The following is an 18,085-nucleotide window of genomic DNA, read 5'->3' as shown; positions in this document are numbered from 1 at the left end:
TAGGAATAGGCGCATTCCGGGTTTTGATGAGAATAAGACTCAACATTGAGCCTTATTCTCCACTAAAACCAACCAAGGTCGGTTTTTTATTTTCATTGGGCCTAACTCCTTAGGTCGAGCCGAAGATCTTGCAGCTGTCAATCACGTGACACAAGCTGTCGTCAGAGTTGGGTCGGTCGAGGATTGGATCTTAAAGTCGGGTTTAAAAAATTACAGCTAGAGCCGAAGTTTTTAAATCGGGGGCTCAGGTTTTAATTTTAAGATTATCGTTTCTTAGATCAAGGTTTGTTAGGTAGCTAATTATAAATCCTGCTTTGCATATCTACATAAAATCCTCGACAAAAAAATGGTTTAAAAATATTAGAATGAAAGGTTCCTTCCTCTAGTCCTTCGAGAGTTTGTAGATATAGAAGGGTTTTCAAACCTAAAATAAATAAAATATTATGTATATTCAGATATTATCAGTTTCTCTAGAATTGATATCTCTGAATACCTGAGGCAGATGCTGTGTCAAAAACAAATTACATACAGTGTTCTGCCATTATATCAATACAATGAAGACGATTCTTCTATTTCAGCTGAATTGATTTCTAACAAGTTTGTTTTAATTCAAGATAAACAAAGAGAACCTGTTGACTATGAGATAAACAAAGAGAACCTGTTAACTATGATAAACAAAGAGAACCTGTTAACTATGATAAACAAAGAGAACCTGTTAACTATGACAAAGAGAACCTGTTAACTATGATAAACAAAGAGAACCTGTTAACTATGATAAACAAAGAGAACCTGTTAACTATGAAACAAAGAGAACCTGTTAACTATGATAAACAAAGAGAACCTGTTAACTATGATAAACAAAAAGAACCTGTTAACTATGATAAACAAAGAGAACCTGTTAACTATGATAAACAAAGAGAACCTGTTAACTATGACAGCTTCGTTTTCTTTCCGTGATTATGTATATATGTGTTAGGCGATTATATCAATACAATGAAGATGACTTTATGATTTAAGTTTGTTAACAAGCTTTATTCAAATTACAAGTAGTAAATCAAAGAGAAGCTTTTTTTATTTGATAACATCTCTTGATTTCTATGTTTGTGTGTATCCATAGCTGAAAACTTTAGATCGAGATATCTTTAATCTGGATTACTTAATCTGAGTATCCAATGATTTTCTTCTTAAACCGTTCTTTCTTGGATATAGTAGAGAATATATCAAAAGCCTGTTTTTAAAATTAGAGAGTCCCTCCCGTTTCTGTATACAATCTTAAATGGCGCGCAAAATTTTAAATTTATCGGCTTCATATTTGCGATTCTGAATGGTTGAATTTTTACCCTTTTCCTAAAACAAGTAGGTTAGTCTCGATAAAAGGAAAAAGAGAGGATCAAGCATTAATTTTGATGTCCACCATTCTAAAGTTTTCAGCTCCATGCTGTTTAACAGCTTGATATAAATAAAAATTAAAATCGATGATTCATCCTGCATCTAAAATTTTAGAATTAATAAGGAGTTTGCTAAACATACATTTGAATTCTAGATGAATTCTAGATTCCAGATAAATTCAAGATGGATAGACCACATATATTCTACAATATTGAAATTCATTCCAGGATGGGATATGCCAGGAAGGAAGTTAGGCCAGCGGTATCTTTGAACAAGTTTAAACATGGAATAAATTTGTAATAGCTAGAGATTGTGGGGGGGGGGGTAAAGAAGGATGTCCCAAAATGATTCATCTAGTGTATTATTTCATTATGAATCCTAACAACAACTATAAAAACAATTTATCAAATAAAGAAGTCTATCTAAGATCTAAATTGCGTGCAGTGATTGAAACGGGTAGAACGCTGCGTCAGCTTACGAATAGGACAAATTAGGAGTACTGGGATAATGACAAGGACAAGGACTAAGACAAGGATCTGTTAATTACAAGGGATGTAATCCGTTGTAATAAGGGCAGAGACCAGGGACCAAAGGGAATCGGTGTTATAGGTATCATGTAGTGCCATACCGTACATCGGATAAATGAGAGTTGAGGCATCTGTGTATATTCTGTGTACACAGATCTGGGGTATGTAAACAGAAGCAGGCTGACCAACCTTGGGGATTTCATTCTCTAAAAGTGCAGATTTGGGGATTTTGAAAGTCTTTGGGGATTTGGAAAATTTTGGGAAATTTGTGAATCAGTTAAATTACGTTTTTTGACCCTGTATTTTTAATAATTAACTTTTAAAAAGTAATAATATTTGCCTGCAGACACATAAAACGTGTTGTAACAACTTTAAGATCTCTAAAGAGATGATCGAGAGGTTCAACACCTCCATGTATGATTTTAAATCATTTCATGATCAAGACTCTACTGAGTCTGATCTTCTTAGTTAAGTTCCTTCTCTGTAGAGTATGAAAAACTGGGGTATATATTTTCTTTTTGTACAATCCTCCTCTCAATGAAATAATTCTCATTTTTACCATCATATTTAAGTTGATTTAGGAATTTAAGAAAATATTTACCCCTCGTTTGGACAAACAAATAATAATCTTGGTCCAAACTAATACTATAACTAATCTTATCTTATATACTTAACAACCAGTGTTTTTTAAGTTTTTTAAAAGTTTGTTATCTAATTTGTTTATTTTCAGATTAAAATGAATGATTAAAGGTCATTGAGTGTTGTCTTTTTATTCTACCTGAAAATATTGACCTGAAAATTATTTCATAATTTTGGGAATTTTTGGGGATTTTCAATTTTCATTTTAGGGATGAAGAGGATTTTTCTTGAAGTTTTAGGGGATTTTTCATTTTTTAGAGTTGGTCACCCTGAACAGAAGACAATTTCTATACAATAGCATGAAATATTTGCTGTATAAAACTGCAAATTGAGAAGTTATACGATCATCAGTAAACTTCCATTTTTGCCAGTCCCTTTTACTTTTAAAGTTTAAAATATGGATATCTTACTCATTTTATTTAATATTACAATGAACTAAATATTAAACGTCTACAGTTCCTTTAGGGACCATAGACAAAGGCTTAATTTTTTTATTCTAAATTTTGATTTATTATCAAAATAACGTCTACAAAAACCCCCCTCGTCTTTATATGTACATGTTGACCTTTTTGTCGAATTTTGAGGGGACTGTACAATTTCCCTGTACATATTCATATTAGCATTCTTTTCTTCGGTTGAGGACCAAACTGAAGATTTAGAATATTTCGGAGTTTCACTTTTTATAGATTTTCTTTTAAGGAATTTAGTCCTTCAGGAGGTTGTCTTACAGTAGTTGTCACATAAATTAATACAATGAAGACTGCTTTCGATTTCAAGAGAAGCTGTCAATTTTAAAAATCTTCTCCTTGATTGATTCCTTGTAAAATTTTCATTAACTTATTGATTAACAATCTATCCAACCATGTCTATAATAATTTAATTAACAATATGCCCAACCTGTTATATAATCATCAACTACTGTAAAATCTTGATTCTGAATAGCAGAGGAAACCTGCAAAAATAATCTCTTTAGATATTATAAACTTCGTTAGCTGAGTACATCCACCTTTATTTATTAATTTAAACCAAGGAACTGATTATTTGCCACGAACTCTAACTTTCTAACCCTTATATCTTTACAACCTGATGTTTCAGACATGTTATAATTTAAAACATGAATAATACTTGAAATATGCAAGATTTACAATATCCGGTTTTACTTTTCATTTCTTTGCTAGACACAGTGTTTTGTGATTTTCATATTATATAAGTTTGTTTATGCTTTTTTATATTTTATATTTTTATTTGAAATCTTGTGGAAGACGATGCCTGGCCGCGTTAAACTAGTTCCACAAGATTCAACAGAATGAGATAGAACGGATACGGGGTATAGTACTGATATCATCTCTACAGTCTACACGTGCGATATCGATATTGACTCTAGTTCTGATCCCTCTAGTAATAAGTTATAAGAAATATATATACTGGAAGTTATTTATGCGTTTTATTAGAGTCTGACTCACGTCCTCTATAATCTTACATTTAAATATTTTACTGTTTTTCATTTTTTAATAATTGTATATAAATAATCAAACAACTCTTATATAGTTTTTCATTCGATTCTGGAAAAGATTGACATCAAAAATGGTGGGCTACAGCAACACCTCTCATTTTATAAATAAACACATTGCCATTTACTAAAGGGAAAGTATTTTAAATGAAATTTTTGAAAAGCTTTAAAAGATTAGAATGGCGGATACCGCAAACCAAACAAAAACAATCTCTCAAGCAAAAATCCAACAGAATTTTGCCAATAACTTATTTTAAAATAAAACTATAAAATAGAAAGTTGCAGTTTTGAATTGTGCATATCCAAGGCTACACAAAGGTATACGCAAGGTGGCGAGGTAAATAATTTCTACATTTTCAGATTTAAAATTTTAAATTAGTGAATAATGATATTACTTTGAAAAATGGTTAATATCCAAGCCAAGAAAATCAAAGTTTACTAATAGAAAATAAAGAAACTTACAGAAATAGTATGTAATTTATGTATTGCTATTTAAACACAAATAGGAATATGAAGACTACAATATATAAATACCTAAGTGATGTATTTGATATTGCTACGTAACAAATAGTTTTACTATACACAATTATATAATCACTGATGGGTCTATCTACACTCTACAGTCTACACTGCACAGTGCACAATTGCTGTGTCTCATGCTCACTGGACTTTTCAAAAGTTAAAAATTGATTCTAAAAGTCGTCTTCTTATTCTAAAATTTTCTGGTTATCACTGTATAATGCTTATCAAATGTACCTGCATAACTGAAGCCCCAGCTAGAAGAAATTGCATTGTCACATCAGCACTGTCAATTCCACCTACACAACATACAACATACAGTTTTTAATGGAATTAGCATGGATTAGCTACTGAATTGAGCCCTTTCCACAAACTCAAATTTTCTGATGTTTTAGCTTTGCTACCTAGATTTTTTCAAACACACTATATTTAATGATATTTTAATAATATAATTCCTAATTGTAAAATTTGAAAATCTCTCCTCCTAAATGTGTTACCTGTGGCAAGGATAGGAAAGCCTGGCATTGCTTTAGCAATAGCTGACACCGCCTGAAAATATTAATTGAAATTCATAAATTCTCTGAAAACTTCTAAAAGTTTAAAAAGTTGGAAAGTGATTAGTTGAATGTTATAATTCTGTTGGCTCAGGAACCATAAATTTGAATTTTAAATGAATGTCAACATGAACAAATTCACTTTTGTAATTCTGCATTTGAAGGACATGAAAATATAGAGAGTTTTTTTTATTGTTTAAAGATATTGTTTTATAAAAACAAGATTATTTGATACTCCAAATATTTTGTATGCACCCAAATTAATTTTAAAAAATAGCAATCACAAAAAGTATTTACCTTGAGAGCCATTGGTTTGACTGCATTTCCGCTAACCCCACCATAGGTCGTCTTTTTCTCTGAACCAACAGCTGGCCAAGCAACTCCCTTCATACTCAATCCCATTAATCCTGAACATGATCGTTTAGTCTTAAATTATATTATTGATGTTGTTTATTAGACTGTCTGCGTAATGTCATGTGACCCTCCATGCAAAGATAGCAATGCCGATTCACAACGGTACCCTTAAAACCTTAATCTTATCAACACTGTATTTCTAAGAGTTTTCCATGGCTTCTAATAAACAAGGAATGCACAAGTCACTGTCACAGAGAAACTGCAAATGAAAATAAACAGTTTAAAGAAAGAAAAAAAACATTGATATCTAATTCATACTTGACCAGCGACCAGACTTTCAAGGGTATGTTTGTAAATAGGGTTGTCATCTTTGCATGGAGGGTCAATAGAAATCACGCTTACCCGTTACTTAAATATAAATCCTAATACTATTGTAAATTATAGTCTTAATTTCTACAATAATTGTAGATTTAATCTAACATATTAGATGTAAGTGTGATTTATCTGAAATAGATATATATAAACATGTATATATATGTATATATATATATCTGAAAGCAATTAAGAAAAATTATTTAAAAAAATATCAAATTAATTATTTTCAAATATTTTCAAATATTTTCTCGTTATCTTAGTTTTCAATATTTTCCTTCCTGAATTTGGGATAAAATATTTTTTTATGTAACCGCCCGTGTAACATGGTGGTCGACAAATTTAATATAAATCTTAAAAATTACTTTATATAACTCTGTATTTATAAAAAAAAACTTATTGATAAACTAATAAAAAAGCTTTTCACGGGATTAACTTAATCAATTTGGTTCTGTAGATTTACAGATTAGTTGTGGTTTCTTTCTACCTTCAGCGGCCTAATTGGTGCATCTACAGAAACCAATTTCTCCTTTTTGAATTTTAATCTTAAATTGGTTGGATGTGTAGTAAAGGGAGTGACCGCCAATGTATGGTAGTTGAACTGAGAATGCAGTATTGTGGAAATTTTATTTGAGACATATAAAACGTGAAACGTGAGTTTGGGCGCAAAGTCGACTTTTAAAATCATCCATCTGGGTGAGAATCAATTTTTTTAAATAATCAAATAGTGACAACCAAAAATGTTAAAAAAATTCTTTCAGTAAACTAAATACATGTTTAAGAACATATTTTTTAAATGAAATTTTCTCAATAAATTAAGTTAGAATCAATACAAAATTATAGAAACCAACAACTGAATAAGATTACTTATTTTTGATAATAATATTTAATTTTCATATTCTCCTCAACCTGTTTTTAAACAACTAATTAGTTTACTGTAAAATTTTTAACTACATTTTTCGTCGTCGTTATTGAATAATTATCAAAGAAGGTTTTAAAGATTGAATTTCTCTTGCTTAAATAATATGCGCCGAGAAAACGTCTCGTATGTCTCAATCTCAAATGATTCCAAAAAGAATTTCACCACAATTCTACATTCTCAGTTCAAATACCATACATTGCCGGTCACTCCTTTTAATGCTTTTTGCGTATTGCCTATATAATTTTAAAATGTCTCAAAATTTCATATTTGGCAATAACTACAAAATTTCTGATTTTTATTCATATATTTTATTTTCGAATATTTCAAGTGTGCATGATGTTTGTCTCATCAAATTCAGGCTTTATTAACATTGTAAAACATGATTTCTGAATATTTAATTGCATAATCATGTTTCCGGTAAACAAAAGCTTTAAGGCGTTCTTTTTCTTCAAAATCTGAAGTTTCTCTTACATATTTTCTAAGATGTAAAAAAAAATATGTTTATTTAAAATGCTGCTTTTGTTTCAATCAATTGAAAAATGCGTTTAGAAAAACACTGATTATCATTCTCAATGCGAGAATATTGAGGGATTTAAAGAACTTGTTTCTTCCTCCTCTTTCACTTAAAGTTAGAACAAATATTTTCCAAAATATGAATTTATAATTTTTAGATTATTTCAAGGAATTGGAAATTAAAGATAACAAAAGGGGATTTACAGGGTGTCCCAAATTATATTAGATCGTCAATCGGTCTAAATTACGATTTTCGGGACTTATCATTTTGAAAAATTTAACAAGGCTAATACAAGAATTTTCTTGCGGAAAATACTAGTTTTTCGAGTATTATGGTTTTATTTTAATTGTACTGCTCATTGCTCAAGAAAGGAAAAACACTTCTAAGAAAAATTAACTTGTGTAAAACCAATGTGAACCATGTAAGAGTCTTCTATGCCAACATCGGACATAAATGGAAAAATCTACAGAATTCGACACCCCCCCACCCACACACACAGGAAACTGAACTTATACACTGTGTACGGTTGGAGCATGTCACACCTCCAAATGTACACAATCATCAATCTCCAAGTAACCATGGAACAAAGATGAGTCCAGTATATGGTCCCAGGAGAGGACCGAAGTCCACTGGATATGGTCCAATAAGAAGGAGTGAAGTCCACTGGATGTAATCTCAGTTCAATTGGAGGAGGCTCGGCTTTAGAACATCGAGTTAATGCAGTTTAAGTGTTTAATTTTGTTTTCTTAATTCTAACTCTGAATCTATTTATTATTTATTTTCAACTAAATTTATCTTTTTTGTAATTTATTTAGATTAAACCAGATTTGAGTAAATAAATGAAATCTGCGTCTAATTTTCTGCCCTAAATCTCAATTAAAAAAGGGTTCTTAAAATAGCCATGTTCTACAGTCTATGACTAGATTTTACAACTTGATCCATATTTATTACGCTTGATCTATCAAGAAAGAAACATAAAACATTACCGAAAAAAGATAGAGTTGTGACTACAGTATTATGTCACCTGAAACAGTGTTGATAGCAGTTACACCATCAGCACCACCCTCACGGGCTGCCCTAGCAATCCTATACAGACAAGAAATAGAATTTTATAAATAATTTTAATCAGACCGGCCTTCCACCCTCCTGTACTCCGCATTTTTAAAAAAAAAGTTGAAAAAAATCATTTAAATTACTATTTCTTGTAAGTACAAATAAATTGTGTAAAACATTTTAGTGCTCGTGCAAAATTTGTTATGGTTGTTCAGTAAAAAGATATATTTTTTATTATCTTACTTGACAATATCTGTTACATTTGGGGTCATCTTGGCGAACACAGGTATAGTGGTGACCTCTTTCACCCATCCACAGATATCCCGAACCTTCATAATTTACAAATTAAAATAATAATAAAAAATCTAGAAAAGAATAATAGCAATTGTAATAAAAAAGTTTGTTTAATAATATGGTGAGAAAAAAAGAAATCTCAGAAAAAAATGAATAAAATTTTAAAGAAAAAGTTGCCAACAGATTTAATCAAATATTTTCTTAAGAATACGTTTCTAATAAGATTGAAGGGACTCTAATTGACCTTCAATTAAAGTGAGTGTTTGTGAAAAATAAAAGAGGGTGCAGGCCTACGTCGAAAAATATTCGATGGTGATCGCTACTAATCTTACTTTTATCTGTTGCATCTTTAAGGAGAAAGCAGATTGAAGTAAGATTAGTAGCGATCCCCATCAAATATTTTTCGACATAAGCCTGCACCCATTTTATTTTTTAGCGAACACTCCCTTTAAAGAGTGCCATACCCGATTCATAACTGTACGATTTATAACTTAGTCTGATCAATAATGTGGAATTATATCGTTGTTTCTATAGCTGAAAGAGTGTTTAATTCTGACATGGTCCTCCATTGTTTCTATGCCTGTCACTTAAATAGAAACCCCATAATTGAATAATAATGTAGATCTTATTCATTCTTGATTAGACAAAGGTTTTAAGGGTACCGTTGTAAATCGGACATTTAAAAAAAAATCACATTTAACCAGTCCTGTTAGGGTGAGCCTGGATTTCGATGTGGATTCAAATATTTAACAAAGAACTAATTTGCATCATATTCCCAACAGTTAGACTAAGTTAAGATTAACCATATACATTCAAATTAAGCTAACCAAGAACAAGCAAATTCTAAACAACTTATTAACTAATCAAACAGAAGCAAATATTTTAAAGATAATATTTACAGAAAAATTTAACACTTTGCCACAATTTCGTAAGTCCTACATATTTGAAACCTGATTGTTTAACCTTTTGACATTTCAAACCTATATTTCATATAATGCATTACTGGACACATCTATGACATCAAACCTATATTTCATATAATGCATTACTGGACACATCTATGACATCAAACTGCTAAGATCTAAGAATTAGAAAACTAAAATTTGTGACAAGCTTAAAAATATTGAATAGTTTAAATTTACCATGTCAGGGCTCTGTCCACAAGCTAATCCCATTCCCCGTTCCCCCATTCCATGAGGACAAGACAAGTTCAACTCCAAGGCCTCAGGTCCTGGGATAAATTAATAAAGCAAAATTCTGTTTTGATGCAAAAAAAAACCAGTTTTCTTAACTGGAAAAATTTGATGCCACAAATCGAATTTTCTAATTCCTATCTCTTTTCAATCTGACGGAGTAAACCTTTATTTTTCAAACCTAAATTATTTGATCTTACAGAATTCATAGTTTGAAATATCAAAGATTTACGACATTGTGTTGCAAAGATATAGGGACAGAAAATCAGAGTTTGCGGCAAAAACTCAGTTTCTTTAAAGATCTTATGATCGATAAAGTAAAAATGTTTTACAATTTCAGGATTGATTTTTTATTAACCTATTTCAGGATTTGTCGACCAATTTATCAGACTGCCAAAATCTTATTTAAGATTGTTCAAAATATTGTTAAAAATGTTGATATTGTTAATGGTAATTTAAGCATTAATGAAGATAAATGTTGAAAAAAACTGTATTTAGTAAACCGTTCAAAGATGTTTTCCCTGTTAATTAAGTTAATTAAGTTAATTGATATGATAATTTAGGCATTTAATGAAGATAAATGTTGAAAAAACTGTATTTAGTAAACCGTTCAAAGATGTTTTCCCTGTTAATTAAGTTAATTAAGTAAATTGATATGATAATTTAGGCATTTAATGAAGATAAATGTTGAAAAAAACTGTATTTAGTAAACCGTTCAAAGATGTTCTTTCCGTTAATTAAGTTCCAAAGAACAATATTGGTGATTAAAAAATTTACAAGAAAAAAGTGAATTGCATCAATAGGATTTTGTCACGTAGATTTAACAGCTGTAACTTTCGACCAAGTTAAATTTTTTAAAGAAATCGTACAATTCAGCAACCTGTGAGTTTAAATATTGTTAAATGATCAGACCAAAACGCAATCAAATTCCAATTCAAAATTTGAATTGTTGAAAGAAACAGTACAATAAAACTGCCTGTAAATTAAAATATTGTTAAATTATAGACCAAAAAGCGATTAAATTCCAATTTCCAATTTTATTTTCAACCTAACACAATTGGAAGGGAAGGGGGGGTGTTTTCCACCCCCCCCCCGTGGTTTCTTCTGAATAACTTAAAAACGGCTTACATTAGAACCATACAACTTCTTAACCTTTTCAACATAAAAGTTGCAAAAAAAATTAAGGACAGTTAAACGGTGGGTCGGTGTTTCAAAACAATCAGAAATCTTTAATAACTTTTTACTAAGCTGCTAAGACTTTAAAAAAAACCTTGAAAAATGGATATAATAACATGTGTCATAATTTAATATTTATTAAAAGTAAAAATAACTATTTTTGAAAATTTTTCAATATTCCTTTTAAACTTTTAAAAATCCTCCCTTACACCCTAACCATTTAAGTTAGAGATCTAATTAATAAGCAGGTTTTGAAAAGTTGGACTAGGGACATGTATCACACTCCCTATCTCAACTCTAAGGGCAAAATCATAAAGGGGAAGGGTGGAAAACACCCCCCCCCCCCCTATATTAAACAAATTACCCAATCGGGATAGGGTTAATGGAATAGTACAAAAAAGCAACTCTCTAAGTTAAAATATCGTTAAAATACCAAAACCAAAACGCAATTAAATTCCAATTTCCAATTTAATTTTTTTTTAAGAACCAGAGCTGGGAACTTTTGAATGGTGGATATCGGGATTAATGCTTGATCCAATCTTTTTCTTTATCTGGAAATTAAATATTGCTTGATCTCCTCTTGTTATTAATCTCCAGATTAATTAACCGATTGGGATTAAGGATATCGCATTCTAAAGTTTTCAGCTCTGTAATTAACCAATCTGTAAGTTTAGAGATAAAATTTACGATTAAATTCCAATTCCAAGTTTTAGTAAATACCTGTTATGAGTATTAATACCTGACTTTTCTGCCATAATAGCCAATTCTTGCCAGTCTGCTTTGCTACACAAAAGCAAAGAAATTTAGTTGCTTGCAACAAACTCAAATGTTCTAATGTATCTTTGCAACCTGATGGTGTAACCTTTGATATTTTAAACTTAGATTATTCGATATAACAGAATTTATAGTTTGAAATATCTAGGATAAACGACGTTGGGTTGCAAATATATAAGATTAGAACAGCAGAGTTTGTGGCAAAGGCTTAATTCCTTTAGTGTTTTAGATTTACAAAATGTCTGAAAATCTATAACAATAGAAAAAGCACAGATCATTTTTATATTAAAACTGGGAGAAAAATTCACACAAAGTTTTTTTTGCAAGTCTTACAAAACGTTTCTTTTTTTTGGTAGAGTTCAGAAGTTTTCGAATGAAAAAACTTTAAAAACGAAAGTAATTGAAAAGTAACTTTCCTTTCAATACAATTTAAACTAAAAATAAAAAAGAAACATTTAATCAAAAATCAATTAAATTTTGTATATCCGACTTCAGGAAATGTCATCAGATCTAATTATAATTTGATTTTAATTTTATCATTTTGCTTATTTTTTTAATATTATTTTTGCTTATTTAATTCCTACTTTTACTTACTTGTAAGAGCACATGATGCTAGAAATTATGACATGTTCAGGAAAATCTTTTTTCAGCTCTGTTACACCCTGATCAGGAAATGAAAGTACAAAAAAAAAGATTAAAAAGGATAATCGGATTCACTGGCCGACGCTGTTATACTGAAAAGTAACAAACTGCTATAAAAATCTTATTATCATAAGATGTGAAGAAGAAAGAGTTTCAACTTTTTACACCTGACTTGGGATTAATAAAATTGATAATATCGTAAAAAAATCCTTTCATAACTTTCTTGTTGAATACTTCGGAGAATATCTTTTGAATACTTTATCTAAAGAAGTTTCAAGTATGAGAAAAAAACTAAAGAAAATTTAAAAAAAAACGTCCCTTCTTTTGCATGTATAATTTTATAAGACATTCTATTCCTACAAAAACAAGTTATTTATAAATTTCTCGGCATGACTTTGTTTGTAATTTTTACCGACAACTTGAAACTACAGAGAAAATATCAATATTTAGATATTTGAAAAACCCTGAAAAATGTCTTAAATCTGATTCTACCTGACACCAGTAAGCGGCAGTTTTCTCCGAAATGAGCTCAATATTCAGAAAAGCACCTTGACCGGGCCCATAGCTATGCCCTAAATATGATCTTTTAAAATAAAGTGGAATCTCAAGAAGACTCTTAAATATACATTATTTATTGAATTTTTGTCTTAACACACTAAAATATAAGACTATAGCAAAGATATAAGGATTAGAAAATCAGAGTTTGTGGCAAAGACTCAATTCCTTCGTATATTCCTTTCAAGGTTTAACAAACGAAATCCATCAAGATTCAATTTCTTTTGAGAATTTTAGATTATAACTTGGTCGCGATCTTTAAAACACACAAAGAAAAGTTGTGTATTCATTATTTGGTTAAGACGTTGTGGTATCTGGGAACCACAAAAACGTGCAATAAACTGGTATCTAAAAATCTACACTTAATGAGATTTGTACAAGTACTTAAACCTGTTTTCATCTATCATTTGTGTAACCTGTTGACATTGCAGATCGGGTTAGTCCTACTCCGCGGGCCTAACTCCTCATGCGCTGTCATATTTTTGTAACCTGGCATTACAATACTTCAGCTATCTCCATATATCGAGATAGCCTTATATGTTTAAATGCACGTACATAAATAACACCCTAATAATAAAGTCATTCACATGTATACGTATATTTATTGATACATTTAATCTTACATTTATAAATGCATATATAAATCAGATACATAATAATAATAGCTGAACATAAGCCTTAGGTCCCTTGGTAATGTTAAGGTCTCCTAGGTTGTTCTGTTATGATCTTATTAGAGATGATATTATTGCGTACAGATAAGATCAGTATGTTGATCAAACCTTCTACAATATCTTGATCTTCTCTTTTCCAGGTTTGCTGGGTTACACGCTCCTTCATCTTCTGGAGCAGGTCCCATACCTGGTTATACAAGCGAGAGATAATGTCACTCCTGCTTGCATCTGGATAGAGACTAAACTCTCTATCCCAGGCCGCCTCTGTGTCCCACAGTTTATCATCGGGGACCACTGGTGGCCGACCAGAGTTACTACTTCCCTGCATGGTGGAGTTGAATGCTTGTATCTTCTCCACAATCTCGCCTAGGAAGTTGTACATGTTCTCCGTCTCATCTCGTCCTCCTTCAGCTCCACCTGCCACAACCTCTACATCTGCTTCTTCATCTTCTGAAGCAGGGACAGTGATGATGGGGGCGTTCCCGCTCACGAAGGGGGTGACGTCTGCTGGATCAACTTCATCTCCATCTAGTTCCAGCTCTCCAACAACGGCAGGGTTCCTTACTATGTTAGGAACCTGGTTCATCTTCTTCAATGTAGATCGTCCACAAGGATACTCTCTGTAAGCTTTCTGTGCACTGTATATAGCACAGGTCCCAGGACGGCTATGTGCAGGGAGACTTGTGTCTACTCTGCAGCGGTCCGGGATGTACTGATCCATCTGGCTTCCTGTTGGATTCAAGGGACTGTTCACTCATATATCAAACAATCCGGAATATCAAACAATCCGGAATACAACAACGTTAGGACGAATTTTGAACTATAATCAGACTATGAATTCTGTTGGATAAAATAATGTAAGTATGAAATATTACACCATTAGGTAGCAAAGATACAAGTATAAGAAAGTTTGAGTTTTTGGCAAAGACTCAATTCCTTTATATAATACTAGCTGAATTGTCTAGCCGTATACACGCGCGTAGTAGCTTTTATCCCAATTAAAAATCCAATGCCAATCGGTCCAAGCCGGTTCCTGAGTTATGATCGGACAAACAAACAGACAGTCAGACAAACAGAGAGTAATATTTTATTTATAAATAGATTATTTGTATTACCTGCAGTTGTACCTCGTACTATTCTAGGAGACACGTTGGTAACAATATCCTGCAATAAAGGAGTTTTTGCAACAAATTCTAATTTTCTAATCCCTATATCTTTGCTAGCAGATAGTGTAAACCTTTGATATTCAAAGCATAGGTTAGTTGATTTTTGAGAAGTTATAATTTGAAATATATAGGGGGTTAGAAAATCTGAGTTTGTGTAAAAAACAAATTTCGTCTATCAGATAGTTTAAACGTCAATTGCTGTTTCCTCAATATTAATTTGTATATTTTATTTTTCATAAAGGTATAATAAACCAAATCTTAAGACAACACATCTAAAAATTCAAGCTTAGGCTTTACGTAGTTAGTTTTAATTACTTTATGTAAAGGATTAGAAACTTTTAGTTTTCTGAGTGTTACAAGAACTCATTTATTTTACAAAAACAAAAAAAATTTCAAAAAATTTAAAGGGAGTCTTCACGAAAAATTAAAGGGGTAATAGGATTACGGCGAAAAATAAGCGCTCTAGATCGCTTCTATTCTTACTTCTATCTGTTGCATCTGTAAGGAGAAATTTGTTAAAAACTACTTAAGCTGAAGAACGTAGTGTCTTTATTGCAACATTCAATATATATATGATTTTGAGCAATGAGCTTTAAAATTATAATTCAGATTATCTTTACCTTGTCCAGTGCAAATGTTTTTGTTACACAAAATCCCCAGCCGGCCTCAAACCCACGCCTGAAATATGAAATAATACCAAAAAAATACAGTAAAAAAATAAATTTTCAGGGCATTCCTATCACAATAATAATGAAATAAACGTTGTCACAACAGATTGTCATATGGGTGGGATTCTTCTCCCCCCTCTCTTTTTTTCCCCCTTAGAGTTAATCATAAAGTTGGAAAATGAAGAAGTTTGATCGCTCTATAGTGTATAGTGTAAGTAGTTTTAATGTTATCGAGAAAACCCCTCTCTCTGCTACTCAACAATTTCAGAACTTTCTTTAATTCCTTTTTGAGCTTTTTCTCTCTACAAAAATAGATTTTTTTCACGCAGACTTCACAACTAAATAGAATTAAAGAAAAGGAAAGAAGAATTAATTGCGTGAGCGATTTTTGTTCATAAAATCAGGATTTTTTGCATTCCGTCATAAGACAAAATGTACCAGGAAAAAATACCATTTTCGCGAAAACTTGTTTTTCGCTGGAAACCCTACATAAAATTGCGAAATCAACGGTTCTGCGAAGCGACTATTTTTGTTCGGCAGACGTTTTAAAATTATTCTTACTCCAGAGATTTTAGACCTCTTACCGGTGAACCCTGCTATTAACTGCTAAGAATATTGTTAAAATTGGATCCCAGAATATATACAGGCAATATCCCCGTTACAGGTTGGCGTGGTCCTTTAAACCGAACGTAATTCAATTTACCCTGCATAGTTGTCTGCCCTCCATTTTGGAGATTAAATTCAATTTACCTTGCATAGTTGGCACTTCATTTTGGAGATTAAAGGGAGTGTTCGCGAAAAATGAAAGGGGTTATAGGATTGCGGCGAAAGTTCCTTTAATGTTGGTTATTACTAGATCTCATTTACCTGATCATTGCACAGGTAGTTGCTGGGGGAGCTGACGCCAAACCAAATGGATTCATAAACTTTATCCCGCACATCTCAACACTAACAGAAAAGGAATTAAATTTTACTAGGTTCACACCTTCAGGTTGCATAGATTTAGGGATTAGAAATTGGGAATTTGTGGGAAAGACACAACTCCGTTTAATGTTTGTTTCTTATTTTAATATCAGCATTAAACAATGATTTTTTCGAGACCAAAAATATAGGTATAATTTTGTATGAAAATTACAGGAATTCCTTGGTCGGTATACGGTATTTTAACTTTTATAAAAAAAATATCAGACATTTTTGGTAAATATCGAATAGTTCTTGATCTTATGAAGATTGTGCCAAAATTTACCTAACATGTCTAAAAAGAAAAACAAAGAAAAAAATAGAGAATTTTAAAAAGGAAATTTTTTTTCCATATCAAATATTAGATTAACTAATATATAGTTTATATACCTTAAATACCACATTACTTGCCTAATATCAACTTTGTCGATTTCTGTATAGAACTTTGGAAGCTGTGGCTTCTCCGGAATCTAAAAGGATCAAAGTTCAGTAAAAACTAAAATAAAGAAAACTATCAAAACTTTTCTGACTTTGCTCACTTTTAACACTTTCAAATTTTATTTTGCTTGTTTTTTTGTGCGTGAGTTTTGAGGTGTTTGCGTTATAACTACGCAAGTAAAGCTAAAGTAAAATTTCTAATATATGACGCGCGTTGTTGCATCACGTTGTTTGAAAATGAATTCTATAGAATCTATTCTAAAAAAACATTATCTATAATATAAAATTCACAGTATCATTAAGCATTTAAATTTGATTAATACATGTAATGTTTTACAGACCAGAATTAAATGTCAGAAATTTAATTTTTTTATCTCAATTTTATATAAACATTTATCATTCATCTTGAAACTTAGGCGGGGCGTCGATAGCTATGTTTTAGGTTGGCTAGTTAGCTAATTAGCTAGTTGGATTGTTGGTTCGTTGGTTTGTTGGTTATTTTGGCTAGTTGGTTTTTAACCGGATATTTTCAAATCTTTAAAAAAATACAGATAAAGTAAAATAAATATTGATGTATTAATGATTTTGAATGCTTAATTAGATAGCTTACTATTTAGTTGTGTCAGGATCATTACGGAGTGATTAAGGTGTAGAGGATTTGATGTTAGTAGTTTAAAACATTAGGAAATACTTATGAAAATATAAACCCGGTTGTTTTGAGTGGAATTACTATGGATTGCAAAGTTATTTTTGGATTCACTTATGTTAATCCCTTTCACTTTTTGATGTTTTCCTTTTAACGGAGTACAGAGAAATTGCTGGAGTATTGCTTTGGTTTGGAATTCTCTAAGATGTAGGGTTGGTAAAGACGACATTATGATGGGATGCTGATTAGAAGGTAGATTTATGGTCAACAAATATTGTTATGTAAAGATATTATGGAAAACTTTGTTTTTTAATCTATATTTATTCATTTTAGAGGGAACTCTTTTTCAGACACAGGCCACGGTTGATTTATACAGTAATATCTATATATATTTACTTTGCTTGACCATGGGTGTCTGTTTGTTTGTTTGTTTATATCCAACATTTTGTATGAGAAATTACATGATTCCGAGGAAGGTTTATAGATGCTCAGAATTTCAAAAAGTTGTTTCCAACCATTTTTGTTTTCGTAAAATTTTGAAAATCAACG

General features: G+C 31.2%; 1 protein-coding gene across 1 annotated transcript in view; it reads right to left on the bottom strand.

Annotated features, from left to right (window-relative positions):
• Positions 1-18,085, bottom strand: part of LOC111704528 (dihydropyrimidine dehydrogenase [NADP(+)]) — a 51,866-nt gene that overhangs the window by 13,185 nt on the left and 20,596 nt on the right. The window contains exons 13-27 of the mRNA XM_023476783.1: positions 16,864-16,922; positions 16,360-16,440; positions 15,445-15,502; positions 14,774-14,822; positions 12,925-13,004; positions 12,385-12,452; positions 11,756-11,799; positions 9,790-9,878; positions 8,597-8,682; positions 8,325-8,386; positions 5,436-5,545; positions 5,082-5,133; positions 4,822-4,883; positions 3,453-3,507; positions 381-424 (exon numbers count right to left, since the gene is read on the bottom strand). Of these exons, the coding sequence (XP_023332551.1) occupies positions 381-424; positions 3,453-3,507; positions 4,822-4,883; positions 5,082-5,133; positions 5,436-5,545; positions 8,325-8,386; positions 8,597-8,682; positions 9,790-9,878; positions 11,756-11,799; positions 12,385-12,452; positions 12,925-13,004; positions 14,774-14,822; positions 15,445-15,502; positions 16,360-16,440; positions 16,864-16,922 (999 nt within the window). The remainder of the gene's footprint in view (positions 1-380; positions 425-3,452; positions 3,508-4,821; positions 4,884-5,081; positions 5,134-5,435; positions 5,546-8,324; positions 8,387-8,596; positions 8,683-9,789; positions 9,879-11,755; positions 11,800-12,384; positions 12,453-12,924; positions 13,005-14,773; positions 14,823-15,444; positions 15,503-16,359; positions 16,441-16,863; positions 16,923-18,085) is intronic.

The sequence above is a fragment of the Eurytemora carolleeae genome, unplaced genomic scaffold (genome assembly GCF_000591075.1).
Source record: "Eurytemora carolleeae unplaced genomic scaffold, Eaff_2.0 scaffold613, whole genome shotgun sequence".
Lineage (NCBI taxonomy): Eukaryota > Metazoa > Arthropoda > Copepoda > Calanoida > Temoridae > Eurytemora > Eurytemora carolleeae.
Note: the sequence above shows the minus strand (reverse complement) of the source record. Positions and strands in the feature narration are given on the sequence as shown.